The sequence below is a fragment of the Typha latifolia genome, chromosome 1 (assembly GCF_019914945.1).
Source record: "Typha latifolia isolate L0001 chromosome 1, TyphaL0001v2, whole genome shotgun sequence".
Lineage (NCBI taxonomy): Eukaryota > Viridiplantae > Streptophyta > Magnoliopsida > Poales > Typhaceae > Typha > Typha latifolia.
This window is the reverse complement of record NC_133086.1, coordinates 4,657,916-4,672,842: the sequence shown is the minus strand read 5'-3', so window position 1 is coordinate 4,672,842 and position 14,927 is coordinate 4,657,916. Positions and strand designations below refer to the sequence as shown.

Genomic DNA, 14,927 nt, shown 5'->3' with positions numbered 1-14,927 from the left:
ATGCAATAGCACCAATAACATGGTATGCTCTGACTCAATAACATGGTATGCTCTGACTAATATTGCACAAACGAGTAGCTTAAAAAGTTACTCCATTATAAAGTCAAATAAAATCATTCCATAAAGATGAATCAGAATTGTTCTTCACTCTTAACAGATAATTCTTCACTTTATAAAATGCTCAATACAGATAAGTAGCAAAATCCAATTGGTGCCTAAGGCCAAAAAGGACAGAAGAACTAATAGGAGTTTCAATAAAGCAGTTTAGTAACCACCCTTGAGATCATTAACCACATCATAAGGAATAGGAGTGACTGTCTCCAATGTAGCTCCCTTAACCATGAAACCAGGTTTCGGGCCCTCGGGTTGGCGCTTTGTGCTGATGACTTCCCCACGCGCCTTTGCTTCCGCCTTCAGCTGATCGTTCTTTTTCTTTCTCAAACGAAAGTCTTCTGTGCACCGCGAAGGGATGACATGCTCCACTCGCACATGAATCCTCTTCCTGATAATTCTGTTACCGACCTGGCCATAGAAGTATTCCGAGCCAAATAAGCCAGCAAGTTCAGCAAATAGGTAACTAATAATTAATATGGATTACTATCCAATATCTGTAAGCATCATGAAGAGTAGGAAATCTCATCATAAGAATACAAAAGCTTATGAAGACTACCAATGATATGCTATTACAGCTAACAGTTTACATATTTTTACTTTTCCTCCAAGGGAGCCCCGACCGGAGGGAGGGCAAACTGTTTGAGCGAGAGGGAGATCGGACTCGGCCCAAGTGAGTCAAGTGTTCATTAACATTATCCGTTTAGCAACATCAGTTGTTTTCCACCTATTGGACATACAAGTGTAAGGAAGACCACAAAACAAATTCTTTATTATTGTGAGAAGGTGCAGTTTGAGTCTGTTGGTAATTCCAATTTTCTCCCTTAAGGTAAAGCATAACTCATTGTGGGTTGAATTCTTCCATACTTCTTGAGATTTTCTTCATTTAATTTGTGTTTGTTTATCCAATTTATAAACTAACATGCTTTAAATATGAAACAAACACTGTAGGAATACGCCTTAGCATTTGCAGCTAACAGTCCTACAACCCATACACTATGTATCAGGTCGCCACATTACAGATTTCCACACCTCAATCAACTTTAACTATTCTAAAAAATAATTTCCCATAAAAATTTCAATACAACATCAGCTTTTGAGAAGATTAAATCTTAGAACCTCAAGCATCTATTCTACTTTCCTTTTTCTTTTTCTAATAAGAACTTATAGAAGTTTTTCCTCAATAAAATCTACAACTAGCATCTTGCATCTGCATGCCTTCTGAGATATGCAAATCTTTCGCAAGCTACCTAGTGAAAGAGATGCGAATTAGTAGTTGTACAATCCGAATAACATGAAGTCTGGATGAATCCAAGATACCTTTGGTTCCACCTAAGAGAAGCACAATCCTGATCCAACTATATTTCACTTCTTTAGCTCTAGAAAAGATTGCAACCTTGCGTGATGTAACAACAGTAGCAAGTAGTGACAAGTTTCAATATCATCCAGTTGTGGTGGATTTCCATACTCTAGCCACTAAAATATCTCAAATAGTTACAATAAACTACAATGCAATCAGCTGATCGGAATGTAAAAACCAAAAACAATAAAATACAACACTAATAAATATACGTATATATACCTGCTTATTGATCTCAACGCCAATGGCGCGCTTGGTAACGTTCCAAACTTGACCGGTGCGGCCGTGGTAGAACTTGTGGGGCATCCCCTTGTGGACGGCGCCGTTAACCTTGACGTCGACGTAGTCTCCGATCTTGTACGTCCTCAGGTACGTCGTCAAGGGGATGTAACCCTTCTTCCGAAAGGGGCGTGCGAAGAGATCTCGAGTTCTAGACCGCAACCCATGGCCCGCCGGCATCTTCGCCGCCGCCGCTCGTCTCCGGCTTCGGCTAGGGTTTGAGAAAAGAAGAGAGGATCCACTGAATAGTCTGTTATGCCCCTCACTTGGGCTTTAGTCGGATCCAATCCTATTGGACTAAAATCCGATTTAGATTTTCTTTTTTCCTTTTTTTCGGGTAAAGAATTGGGATCGCTCGGCATATGCGGATACAAATAATGATTAAAAACGATAATAAATACTGGGGTTAATTACACCGACACCGGACCTATAGCCCATTTTTACTGCTATCTTTTTATTTATTAATTTTTGTGACATTTTAACCCTTCTCAATTATCTTTATATCTCTTACACTTGTAAGAGTATTAATAAAAAAAAAATCAAACAATTACTATTCGCTCAACTTTTTTTTTTCTCTTTCTTTCCTCTATTTTAAAGATGATAAAATAGTCTATAGTCCTTATAATGACTAAATTTAATCACATGATATTTTTTTAATGAAAATCTAATGAAAGATACATTTTGGAGATTTTAGTTAAAGAGGCCAATGTGTCATGAAAGATGAATTCAGAGGTTCTACGTGAAAATAAACAATAGTTTAGGAGTCAAGTTTTAATTATTTCTAAAAAAAATAAGAACTATTAGACCAAAAAATATATAGAGATATGCATTAGTAAGGCATCTCTCCACTTCAATTAGACCACACCAAAAATAAATAAATAAAAAATCTCCCTGTTCTCTTAGCAATAACTGCCATATTGCATTATTGGCTTGATAGATGAAAGCCATCATAAGGCATTACATTACATATAACCATGATATCTCTTATTGGAAAATAAGAACGCCACAAGAATAGTGTAATATTACATCAGCAATCATTTGAGAATCTAAGAGTGAAATTCATCGTAAAGGCTCCTTTGTTGACTTTGGATGGAAGTGCCAAATGAATGCTAACTTAATATAAATGAGTGACGGCAAAAAAAATTATTGTCATGAAACAATTACTTCAAGAGAAAATTGTTCGTAGTTATTATGGAAAAACAACTTGCTACAAAGAAAGATAGCAGCACCAGCCACCAGGTCTTGATTGACAAGTTGTCCTTAACCTGAGTAAAATTACGGGATTCTTCCAACATGACTACTTAAGAGAGCAGGGGAATAGAACTTTAAAGACAAATCCAGAGCACCATTCTGGATGAAATCTGATAGTAAATGAAATATTCCAATCAGGCACAAAAATCCTAGTACAAATGAACTCCTATATAACGTGTACAAATAGTTTTCCAGCATAGGTTTACATTAACTGCTATTAGATGGTACAGATAGGTAGCAGAATTGGCATTTGACAGATTAGGGTCCAACTCAACATTTAGCTAATATATTGAAGTAGCAAGTTTCAATTAAATTATGAAATGAAAATATATAGAACTTAAAAGTATAAGACATAATTTGATTCCAAGTGTGATGTCTCAGACCACCGCTCAAGCTTCTATAAAATTTATAATCATCACAGTCATAGGTGCTTATGTAAAGAGCGCAGATATCAGTAAGAACTCTCATTTAAGTAGTGCCAGACATACTACTGGGAAATAAGAAAGGAATTGATAGAAAGGAGGCAAAAGGTAAATACCAAGGAATATGAGCACATGGTTAATACGATTGTAATGATCGCTATATTTCAACATTCCATGGCATATTTTGATATCTACAAAACAGAAGGTGAAGATTAAATAAAATATTTATCTCTTGAACAACACTGCAGCCAGAACATGACATGGACCGGTACTACAACATTATGCAATCAGGAACGAACCAACGACAAACAACTTGCACAGAATGTGATCAAGATAGGTAAAAGAAATGCCAGGAACATGAGCAACATTCCAATGCGATGGAATTTAGGATGATATAAGCAGTTAAGCATGAAATGTCACTGACTAGTTAAGCATTTGGCTTATCTAAAAACAAAATATATCCTATACAATGCCGGTGAAGACTTATGTTATTAGAACTGTGTGTAACCTAATTAAATAATCAATCATAACATCAAAATTCAAAACAGTTAATTCATAAGAAGAAACCACTACTTGACATCTCAATTTTCTTGATTTTCTATTCCGTAAATTTGTGAGGCTCATATTTTATGCCTTGCACTTGCTTAATGGATCCTCAACTGTTATGCCGCATATGTTGGTTTCAGTAGATATGGATATTCTTTTGTTTCATTACACTATCTAAGAAACATGATAAATTGATAACGCCAATGCTGCATTTTTCATCACCTAGACATGCCAAAGAAAGAGACTCAATTTGCATTCAGATGTTCGCATAATGCATAACTAATCCAAATATAAAGACTGACAAATATGCCCTTTTAATGATTATTTATGGAGCACGTTAATACATTATATCTTAGAAGGCCTAAGCATATCTGATCAAATGCGCACTCACTGATTAAAAAGAACCACACCTTTTATAGTAAGTTTCAAGAAATAATACAAGATAAATTTGTTGCAATCTAAAGGAAATGATAGTGCAAGCATCTGTTAGTATTGTAGTCGTGTTATCAATATTGAATGGGCACAAACAACAATCAGCAATGATCAGTTACTACATCTTCTGTGTTCCTTTTCGGGAATAATCTCTTCTATCCATCCAGTTAAATCCTTTTAATGGGAACATAATTATGATTATGTTCCTTATTTCTTTGTCATGACATTTTATTGCAATGATAATTCTAGAATATCATTAGGTTAGTAAAGAGATTCTGACTACGTCTGCAAATGAACTTTTATGACTACATGAACACAAGAACAAATAAGAGATTGATAATCTCATATTAGAGGGTAAAGGGGAGAATAAATAAAAATTCCTGGTATGCAGAAAGGCAACCTAAAATGTTTACCTCAAGGAAAAAGTTTGGCCCTTAGCAGCTTGTGTCAGGTGAGCCATCATACTGAAGAATCCTGAGCTTCCCTTCCTGCATTTTACATGAGAAAAAATAGGAAAGTCAAAAAATGAAATACAGGTTTATCATTATGATAGCTTGATACTCAATTGTCACCTTAGTTCCATAAACAAGACCTCCTCCAGCTAAAGGATGAAAGCAAGCAACATTAACCTCATCTTTGGCACTAGGAAGAACTTTTACAAGCGCCATATCTGAAACTCTATATACCTGGAATCAATTTTGACCAAATAATTGTGAAGCAAAAATGCCAACTGCTAAGAAGAACTCATGCTAAACTAAAAGGGATCCAGAAAATCAATATTAGACCTACTTCAATATCTTCCTTCTAGTTCCCATTTGGAGAAGAAAGTAGAGTATTATATCTTACTAACAGAGAGCTAATCAGTTTGGTTTTGGTCGCAGTACATGTGCTTTAGGAAAGATCAAGCATTTTCTAGCTTAGTTTCTCAAACAAAAATTATGGCAAGATTTGTAGAAATATTTAATAATGATGTGCAATGCGGAGCTGGACACCATAGAATTAAAATTTTGGTGGATAAATTGTGATAAAATTTTCTTATCCCTGATGCTTTTATAAATTAAAATATGGTTCAAGTATTTCAACAAAATCTGATCAGTGTATTATTACAGAAAGAAGATCTGTGCATTGCACATTTGGAGATTAGTCAAAATATGATAATTTAGTGATAAAAAACCGGCGACCGTTTACCTTAGTATCTACAAACATCTAACTTTGTAGTTTCTGGTTAAAACATAAAAATGCAACTACAATAGAAATAAATTTTACAAACAAAATACAACATATTTAAATACACAAAACTTATATGAAATGATCACAGGATAAACGGAAGTCCACTGTTAAAATTATAAACCAGATAATGAAGTAACAGGATGGAAGAAAATATGGTACTCTCTCCATATGATGATAAGCATTAGTTACACTATCCATACAAGTGAATATGGCAAGTTAATAATATCTACCTCCAAGATTGTGTATATATGTATTGCAGTCTCCCCTTCAAAGACAATACTCCTAAGAAGTGAACTTTGGCGACGACCATATGCTAGTAGTATGTGTTCGGATGTAGGAGAGAACTACAAAGTAAGCATGAGAACAAGATAAAGTTAAAAAAAAACCCCAAGGAAGATAGCATGGAGTATTAATAATAGCAAGAAACAACCAGAAATATATGTGTAAATTTATAATAAAATCAAAATATGAAAAGATGCTATTAATCTAAATCTATTGCCACATGCCATGGATGAAACAAAAAGCACATTCATTTTAATAATGTACCTAAGCACAATAGCCTCTAAACTCCCTTCACTGGTGGGGTCATCTACCTAGGCAAAGTTGATCCTGATATATTAAATTATTCTAAAGCTTCTACAATTCATATAGACTTCTTCTAAGGGCTTGAATTGTAAATCATGGTAAACTGATGCATTGATTTGTCTCTAGTATATCTCCATCTTTAAATCTGATTGAAGAGAATTTTAGGCATAAAACCCTTATACTCCATAGTCCATACCACATTGCAACTGTTAGATGCCCATTAATAAAGATGTCAAAAGACCAAATTATTCCTTCCAATTAACTTTGAGATAACTGCATCTTTCCAATCTCTCTCTCTCTCTCTAGCATGCATCTTGCTGGTGTACAATCCTTGCATAAGAAGAAGAATGTGCTGTTTTATGGATTCTAAGGGCAGTTTGTTCTTTGTTGTAAGGCTTTTGGGAGGAAATATTGGCACCAATGTACCATATTGATTCCAGTTGTCGCACCATTACATTTGGATGAAAAATCTAACCATTGAAAAGTGATATGGAAGATAAACGGGTTACATGCTTAAGTTGAATGTATAGAGGTAACTTGCAATCAGGGTTAACCACATGGAGGTAAAATGTGTCCCCAAAAATAAAATATGCAAAAGCATATGCTCATCCTTTCGACATTATAACAAGGCTAACCTGAATGGATGTCAAGCAATGAGCAGCCTTAATTACTCTGGAAGCAAGCACCTTTCCAAACCTATAAGTGACGGAGAATATCAGGCAGAATTCTCTTTAGCATAAATCAGGATAAAAACTCATGCTGATATATATGACCAATTAAGTAGATGTTGTCTTACGTTGCCTCTTCAAGAGAATATATGCGAAGCTCATATATAACTTTGTGAGAGGAAAGCGGGTGGCGCGTGGGAGATGTTGAAGACACTGTAACATGATGTTGAACTTGTGATTGAACTCCAGGATCATCTTCTGTATGAGGCAGCAAACATGCAACACAAGCTACCAAAAATCGTCCACATGGGGAAAAATGGGCACCCATTTCACTGTCGTCATGATGCACACAACTTTTAGCATAAAAAGTTAAAAACCATTGTTAACCAAAAACAACATATCAATTCTGAAATTAGCTTCATTCTAAGCAACATGAGAACAATCAAATATTCTATTACAGACTTCCATTATATCCATCAAACATAACTTCTAAGACATGTGAATTTGTAATAACTTATCAATAGGCTGCTCGTCTTAGCATTGAGTAAAACTCAGAAAATGCCAAACTCTAACATGTTTATCATACTACAACCATGTATGAAGGTCTCAAGATCAAGTAAAAGTTGTAAAATGTTACGGAAAATAAATATTCTCCAAACAAATAGAGCAACTGTACCTGCAAAGGACAGCATGTGATATTGTTAGACGGCATGTCTCTGGATTTAATGAGGCACACGGATCTTCTACATCATGCGGCCAAATTCTAAGCTTCACAGTACAAGGTATTTCAGAAGCTCCTGTTGCAGCCAAAGATGTGGGAAGTTCAGAATCAACAGCCCTGGAACCAAAACGGTTCTCAGCTTCATCATTTTGAGTACTCCTAAATGAGCCTTCTCCAGAACCCACAGAAGCTCCTGGATGGAAACGTGACAGCTGGTGCAAGTTTGATCGTCTAGTGGCCCTTGAAATGCTAATAGCAGTTACCATCGATGAGGAGGACATCAGATCTTCAACATTTTCTGTCCAGTAATCAGATCCGGTCCCACGATGATGGGATGAGTTCCCCTGAACTGTAGTGTTGACAGGTATTGCCGAGCGTGAACCAGCATTACTTTGACTCACTAACCAACCCTGCAGAAAGGGAAGTTCCCAACATGACGGACCGCTGAAAGGAATGAGCTGATCAATTTGTTCACCATCTACATTTCTTAGGAGCAGTTGAAGTTCAGAACTGTCAAAAGTGGTCGAAGGACAAGTAACAGGAGCAGCATTGGCACCAGGCCTATATTGTGCATCAGGAGTTGTTGTTGCCATCTCAGGCCGAAAAGAACTGGGACCTGCATTTTCTGTTATCATATTAGAGCCAGAAGGATCTTCAAGAGAATTTGCTAACCGGTCATGCTGGTTTCTTCCATCTGAACTTGTTCGATGCTGAGTTAAAGATTCTGCTCTCTCCTTCCCATTGTTGAAACCATAGTCCCTGCCACTCCTCTGTGGATATATTCTGTCATTGTTATTTAAAAGAGTCGGCCAGAACAAGTAAAGGTATAAGAGACAAACCTCTGATGGATGACGGCGATTTAAGTTGGGGTTTGCAAAAAAGACAAATGGAAGAGGATAGTGCAAATAACCAGAAGATGTTGCATGTGTCAATGGCGAATCTGATGAGTCAAGATTATTAATCTGCAAATGAAACTCTAAATAATTCTGCTGATAGAGTAAAAGAGAGCAGATATATGTAAATTAAAGTTGAAAAGCTCAACCTCAGCAGTCAACAGAAATGGAGCAGCAAGGGGATGAAAATGAACAGCTCTCAATGAACGGCGAGTTTTCAGTACAATCATTGGCGAAGAAGCCTCCCCTCTCCTGTTGTAGTCCCATATAAATAGCTGGGACATAGATTTATTTCAAATTTTGAACATCAGATTAAGTGCATAGAACTTTCAGATGGAACCAATGCATGCAAAGAAACTACTGAATGATTTTCCACATATACGTATATCATGAATAACTCACTGTAACACCCCAAAATAAATAAATAAAATAAAATAAAATAAATCCCTCTGACTGACGCACGCGCCGAGCACGTGCGTCAGCCCTGCCACCCTGCCCGCGTCCCCTCTTCTCCTTCTTCTTCCCTTTCCCTTGCCGTGCACGCCACCTTCCCCACCTCCTCTATCTCCTTCTTCCCCTCACCGCAGCCATCCCACCCCGCCTCTCATCTTCTCCTCCACCTCACCTCTCTCTCTCTCTCGCGGATTGCCGAAGCCGGAGTCGACGAAGTGCCGTTGCCGCCGAAGCCAGACCGAGAGCTGCCGGGCCTGCCAGCCACCCCCCCTCGGTAAGCCTTTCCCCCCTGCCATTACTTTTGATAGTGTAAACCCCCCTCCCTCACCGTCATCGGAGCCCACGGCGGTCGACGACCTCGCGTCTAGCCGCCGATCCGAGAAGCCCCGATGGAGGGAGAGAAGCCATCTCTGGGCTTCGGGCCCTTAGTGATGGGGGGACGATGGACTCCCCATGGCCGCCGGCCATGGAGCGCGGTTGTCGTCGTCGAGTCCACCTCCTTCCCCTTTTTTTTTCTTTCCCTTTTCCCCTATCACTTGCCCGTCGGTCTCGTGGCTGTCGCCGGCCTTGTGCTGCGCCGCCGGCCTCGTGGCCGTGTCGCCGACCTCGTGCCGCGCCGCCCGCAGCCCCGCAACCCCGTGGATCCCTCTCGCCGCCTCGACCTCCTTCCCTCAGGAGGAGATGGAGTGGTAGGGTGGGGGTTTAAACCCCACTCATTCCCCCTTAGTGGGCTGCAGTGGTCTGCAGCCCACTAAGCTAGCTTTGGGTGGGCTGCGGGCCGTAGCCCACCAGCTCGGTCTGGGTGGGCTGCAGGGCGCAGCCCACCTAGCCTTGGACCCGGATGGGCTGCAGGCTGCAGCCCACTAACCCATTGTTGGGCGAGCTGCAGTCTGCAGCCCACTATTCCAACCTTGGTGGGTTGGGCCCCCAGCCCACCAAGGCCCTCTTGCTTTTTGGGTTGGGTTTGAGCCTACCCATTGCCTCTAGCCTAGCCTACCCTATAACTCTGATTATCTTTTTCACCCGATTTAATTAGCCTGATCCCTCGTAATGACAATCTAGTATCATGTGAATTTTATGATAACATAAGACTCGCCCTAGGAAACCCTTGACTCATGTATTTGCCAAACATAAATGCGCTAATAAGATAATTAATTCTATTAGTTCGCTAATCTTACGTATGGCTTACTTGCGTGAATTAATAGGATTGACATCGCGTGAAGAGGATTTTGGGATTCCGGAGGAGCGAGCTGAGGAGTTTTACCCCAGGCGAGTAGAGTTATTATACAAATCTAGAATAACATAATTAACATAATTACAGTCATTATACCTGTCATGACACTGTAGGAAATGTCGGTATTAATGCATGCAGTTAGTACACCATGTCATATCTTTTGCATATGTAGTTATTGATAACCTGCTCATCATAATATTATGAAAATGTTAATGTAGCATAAACATTAGTGTGAATATGTTTTACATGTGTCCTGTAGGGTATACTATTGCATAGATGTATGATTGCTGTGAATATAGAATGGAATGATCATGATGACTATAACATGCTTTATACACTCATAAACACTGCACCACTTCCACCTATCATTAGTAGTCGAATTCTGACTAGGCAGTACCCTTACTCACTCAGCCCAGGGTTAAGGGTAGAGTGTATCTTATATGACTATAATATTAGCGGCCTACACCTGAGGTCGAAAAGCCTGTGTGGCATTCAGGTAGTTATACTACATAGTTAAGACTAGATTATGATGATAGAAGAACATAATTGTGAGACGGGGATACAACTCTAGCGGTACCCGATGACGCAGGGTTAGGGCGTCTGATTATGAGCCGAGGGCTCCTGATTCTCCCGCCGAGGGCGGTGATGATTTAGAGAGAGTGAGATATGGGCTTACGACCGGGGTCCTTAATCTGATGGCCACAGACAACCGGTCACATGTAGTGTCGTCATACACGTGTAGGTGACATTACCGCTAGATGTGTATATATCCCCCCTCGATGTATGAGATGATGAATGATTATGTGATGGATAATTGTTTCTTAATAGTACTTACCCTGTGTGGTGAATAGCTCGGTGAGCGATGATAAGTATGATTAACGCTTTGGTAGGCATGAGATGACTAAACTGCTATTTTAATTGCTATGCATAACATGTGAAATCTATGATTGAGATGTGTACGAATAAGAGATTGTATCAAGCTTTATATCTGTGTGAACTTATCATAATACGTTTAGGAACTAGCATGTTCCAGGATAGTGACTGGTAATCTTAATCAATTGCATTGACTTAGTAAATTATGGTAAGTCATTTCAACAAGCATATCGTTATTGCTAGCAAATATAGGCATACATTGGATATACACATGTGATTTCATTATTTTAAATTGTATGGATCCTACTCGCTGGGCTGTAAGCTCACAATCTCGTGGTGGCATTATTTCAGAGCTAGGGGACGTAGGTGTGAGTAGCGAGGAGTAGTTGCTTTTCCTTTAGCATTGTATTTTTGATGTATATTTGGAAGGCTTGTTATGGCCTGTGGAACTTGTATCCAGACTCTTATAGTGAGTTTATTTATGGTGAAATTGTGCTGTTGTGTGCCTTGTGAAATCCTTGTATTGACAGGTCATGTGAAACACTGCGTGGGAGGATTTACCCACGCGGTTTACACATGTATTTGGAGGTTTGGGGTGTTTCACTCACCTTATGACCTGAAGCTACTGCAAGTAGTTCTCCTTGTGCATGAAAAGCAATAGATGCAATTGGACGATCTGCAATGGGAAGAATGTGTATTTGATATCTTTCACAAAGGTCAGAAATAGCAAAACATAAGGTAGGTAAATCAATAACTATTATTGATTTAAAGTATCATGCTATACAAGATATAATGTAAGAGATTTTACAGAAATCATGTGACCCGATGCAATTTGCTCTAAGAGCATCCCAGAGACGAACTTCATGATCCAAGCTGCCGCTAACAAGTATTTCCGAATGCAGAGGATGAAATCTGACCTGCAGATGATCAAGCACATAACACACCGTCTCCAATATCCCACAATAGAGGAAAAAGTAATGGAAAACATCCAAAATTAATTATGCGAAGGCCAAGAAACAAACATCAGGAAGTGATGACCTTTTCTAAGCAAACAAATATAGAACAAGAGATGCTTTTAGCAAGAATTCAAGTTTGAAAATCAGAAGTGGCAACAAATATTAGATTTCTTCAAATGTAAAGAAAAATAAATACTAAAAGACGACATACTGCCATGGAAGTACAAAGCGGATAAGTGTTTGTCTAAGGACTTCTTTGGGACAACCTCTGAAGAAGAAGGTTAAGAAAAGATTGAGCTATATGAAACCCTGATCCATCACCCAATCCAGTTAGGGCAGCAACTTTAAAAAAAAAAATTGGTCGGGTGAAGGATTAAGAATCTTAAAGTTGTATACGAGCCAATGGAAATGAATGAATGCATATAGGAAGCTCCACATTCAGGCATGTGAAACTTCTGACATTCTTACAGCGACCTGTAACAGCCCCACAAGAATAATTGAAGTCACATGTTAATTTGAAATAGATGTAACACATACCACCCAAGGAGTGCGCCTATGGCCGCTCAGAACCTTCAAACAGTTTCCAGTTTGGCAATCAATTATCTTCACAGTGTGGTCACCACTGGATAAATCCAGTTAGGTCAATCATTAGTCAGAGAAACAGGTAGAGCAAGACAGTCAACTTACTGTGTTGAAGCAAGCTTCTTTCCATCAGAACTAAATGCTGCTGCAATTGTAGATCTAGGTGGTGGCAGAAGGGGACAGTACTTTGCAGACAAGTTGCGCAATGACTCTGACTCAACCCTGAGAGAATGATACTTCATATAATCAGCCATTCTTTTTCTTAGTAACATACTATCCAGTCACAGAATCAATAGCTCAGCATTTGCTATCACAACATAACTCCCAATTACAAGTACAATTAACAAGGATTCAAGAGAGAAGTTCAAGTTTATACATCACTATGAACAGAGGTGCCTGTGGTACTAAGCTGATTTTATGCAGAAAAGTTCTGGTGTCATTCATCATAATAATGTGTAGTAGGAAGATTCCTTACCAAGAAAATAGAGCATGTTTAGCATCTGTTGTTTCAAAATTTAGCCCAGTGAGATCTGCTCCATTATTTGAAGTTCCTCCCCAGAGACTTTTGCTACAACGGTCGGCTCGAGGAGAAATCTCCCTCCAAGCTAACAACCGAAAGACATTTCTATCACAAGGGACAAAAGCATCAGCGGTCAACAGCAAGAGAGGGAATTATGCAAAACAAAAACATTTATAATATAAACTAATTAAAAGAAATCAGTAAATTGTGCAAAGTATAATGCATAAATCCCATCATTGCAATATCAGCTCTTGGAAAAGAAAAACGAAACATATGACTGGATCAAGAAAGTGACAAAACCCTCAAAATGCACGTCTACAGTCACATAAAGAACCAATTGAAGTACTAAACAATGTTCCGAGGCAAGCATTCTTTTTCACCTGCGCTTCAAGCTTGCACATGATGAAGGTTGTGGAAATGCAGGACGGGAACTAGAATATGAAACAGATTCTAAGAAAAGCTTGCCATCATCCACCTGCGCCTGAGTCATTTCATACTTTTAACATGCTGCTCCTGAAACTATTTGAAAACAATAATGTCAAAGTTGCATACTTGAAAACATAAAAAATTCTCTACATTTGCAGCAACTTCTTCGGAGACTGGAAAAAGGAAAATGATCAGAAGAGTAAAGCACAAGATTCCAAAAATCCAGGCATGCTTGTTATTTTGTTTACACTAAAATAACTCAGTTCACAATTAGCAAGGATTAAGGGGATACCTTGAGAAGATATTGGATTTCTTATAACAAACATAAGACCTTGGCATACCAAGGACCCAATAGAATGGATTAACCTAAGCAGGAGCACTTCATTAAATGTCAAATGTGGGGCGACCGTGCCAAGTAACAGAGAGAATACACCAGTAGCAGGCAAATAGATCGCATATTCTTGCCAGTAGAAATTTAGAACAAGCAAAAGAACAGTTTGTGGTAAAAGATAAAATAGAAGAATTGATCAAGAAAAAACACTAAATCATCTGATTACCTTTAGAATCTGATGCAAAATCCGAACAAACCAATGAAGTAATCAGTCTACGAAATAATATATCATTCAACGGAATGGAGCTTCTAGCTTCTTACTCGTCAAGGCCGACAACGCAATTCCGTTGTCTCATCCACCTAATTCTTCCACGTGACGCAATTTAACACACCAATTCCAATCTCTCCTCACACGAACCCAATTTTAGAAACACAGAATAATCACAGCCGGAAAATGATCAAAAAGGTAGGAGAAATCATCGTAATTCGAATAAACGACAAGTGAATCCAGATAAGGAGCAATTCTATCAATAATAAAAGAAAGACACAAAGCGATTACCAAAAATTGAACGAAAAACAGCACATGGTGCTGGATCACGGGCAGGAAGCACGGAATTCTCGCTCCTTCCTCGTCTTTCAGGAGATTTAAGAGATAGCCGTGATCCAAAACGACATTAATAGAGAATCCAAGGAGATAGGGTTAGGATTCTATCGAGGTGAAACGGCTCCGCCCTCCAACCACAGCAGTAGACGGATTTGAAACGGAGGAAGAAGAGAATGGAAGTGAGAGTGAGAGGGAGAATAAGAAAACCAGATGTAACAACCGTCGGATAAGGATCGCGATAAGCGGGCAGATATTTTTGACCGTCCATCAGAACCGGATCACCCAGGTGGCCGTGACCATCGAAGGAGGTTATAAACGAATGGCATTTTTCCGTGTTTACACGTGCGTGTTCGCGCGAAAAATACGTGTTAAAGTCGAATTGATCAGCATCTAAGTATGGCAGTAGTATTCTCTGTGGTAGAGCTTGGGAATTATTAAATACTATTCCTA

At 38.9% G+C, this 14,927-nt stretch overlaps 2 protein-coding genes across 5 annotated transcripts; both read right to left on the bottom strand.

Moving 5' to 3' along the window:
* Positions 1-75: 75 nt before the first annotated feature.
* On the bottom strand, positions 76-2,039 carry LOC140784308 (large ribosomal subunit protein eL21z/eL21y-like). The gene is made up of 2 exons (XM_073131630.1): positions 1,694-2,039; positions 76-522 (listed from the first exon to the last, which is right to left on the bottom strand). The coding sequence occupies exons 1-2, from the start codon at positions 1,928-1,930 to the stop codon at positions 265-267; spliced, it is 495 nt and encodes a 164-aa protein (XP_072987731.1). The 5' UTR covers positions 1,931-2,039; the 3' UTR covers positions 76-264.
* A 376-nt stretch (positions 2,040-2,415) lies between these two features.
* On the bottom strand, positions 2,416-14,849 carry LOC140784285 (uncharacterized). 4 transcript variants are annotated; one of them, XR_012108241.1, is made up of 17 exons: positions 14,433-14,849; positions 13,497-13,635; positions 13,072-13,221; positions 12,702-12,818; positions 12,552-12,636; positions 11,867-11,975; positions 11,667-11,734; positions 8,648-8,773; positions 8,445-8,567; positions 7,561-8,375; positions 7,013-7,216; positions 6,852-6,912; positions 5,862-5,975; positions 4,974-5,087; positions 4,815-4,889; positions 3,540-3,614; positions 2,416-3,111 (listed from the first exon to the last, which is right to left on the bottom strand). XR_012108241.1 is itself a non-coding variant. In XM_073131602.1 (16 exons), the coding sequence occupies exons 2-15, from the start codon at positions 13,604-13,606 to the stop codon at positions 4,836-4,838; spliced, it is 2,250 nt and encodes a 749-aa protein (XP_072987703.1). In that variant the 5' UTR covers positions 13,607-13,635; positions 14,433-14,849; the 3' UTR covers positions 2,416-3,111; positions 4,815-4,835. The 4 variants fall into 4 exon arrangements, 2 of the variants coding, with proteins under 2 accessions (XP_072987703.1, XP_072987690.1); XM_073131602.1 differs by lacking the exon at positions 3,540-3,614; XR_012108243.1 differs by having other exon boundaries at positions 2,713-3,614; positions 4,974-5,079.
* Between the last annotated feature and the right edge of the window lie 78 nt (positions 14,850-14,927).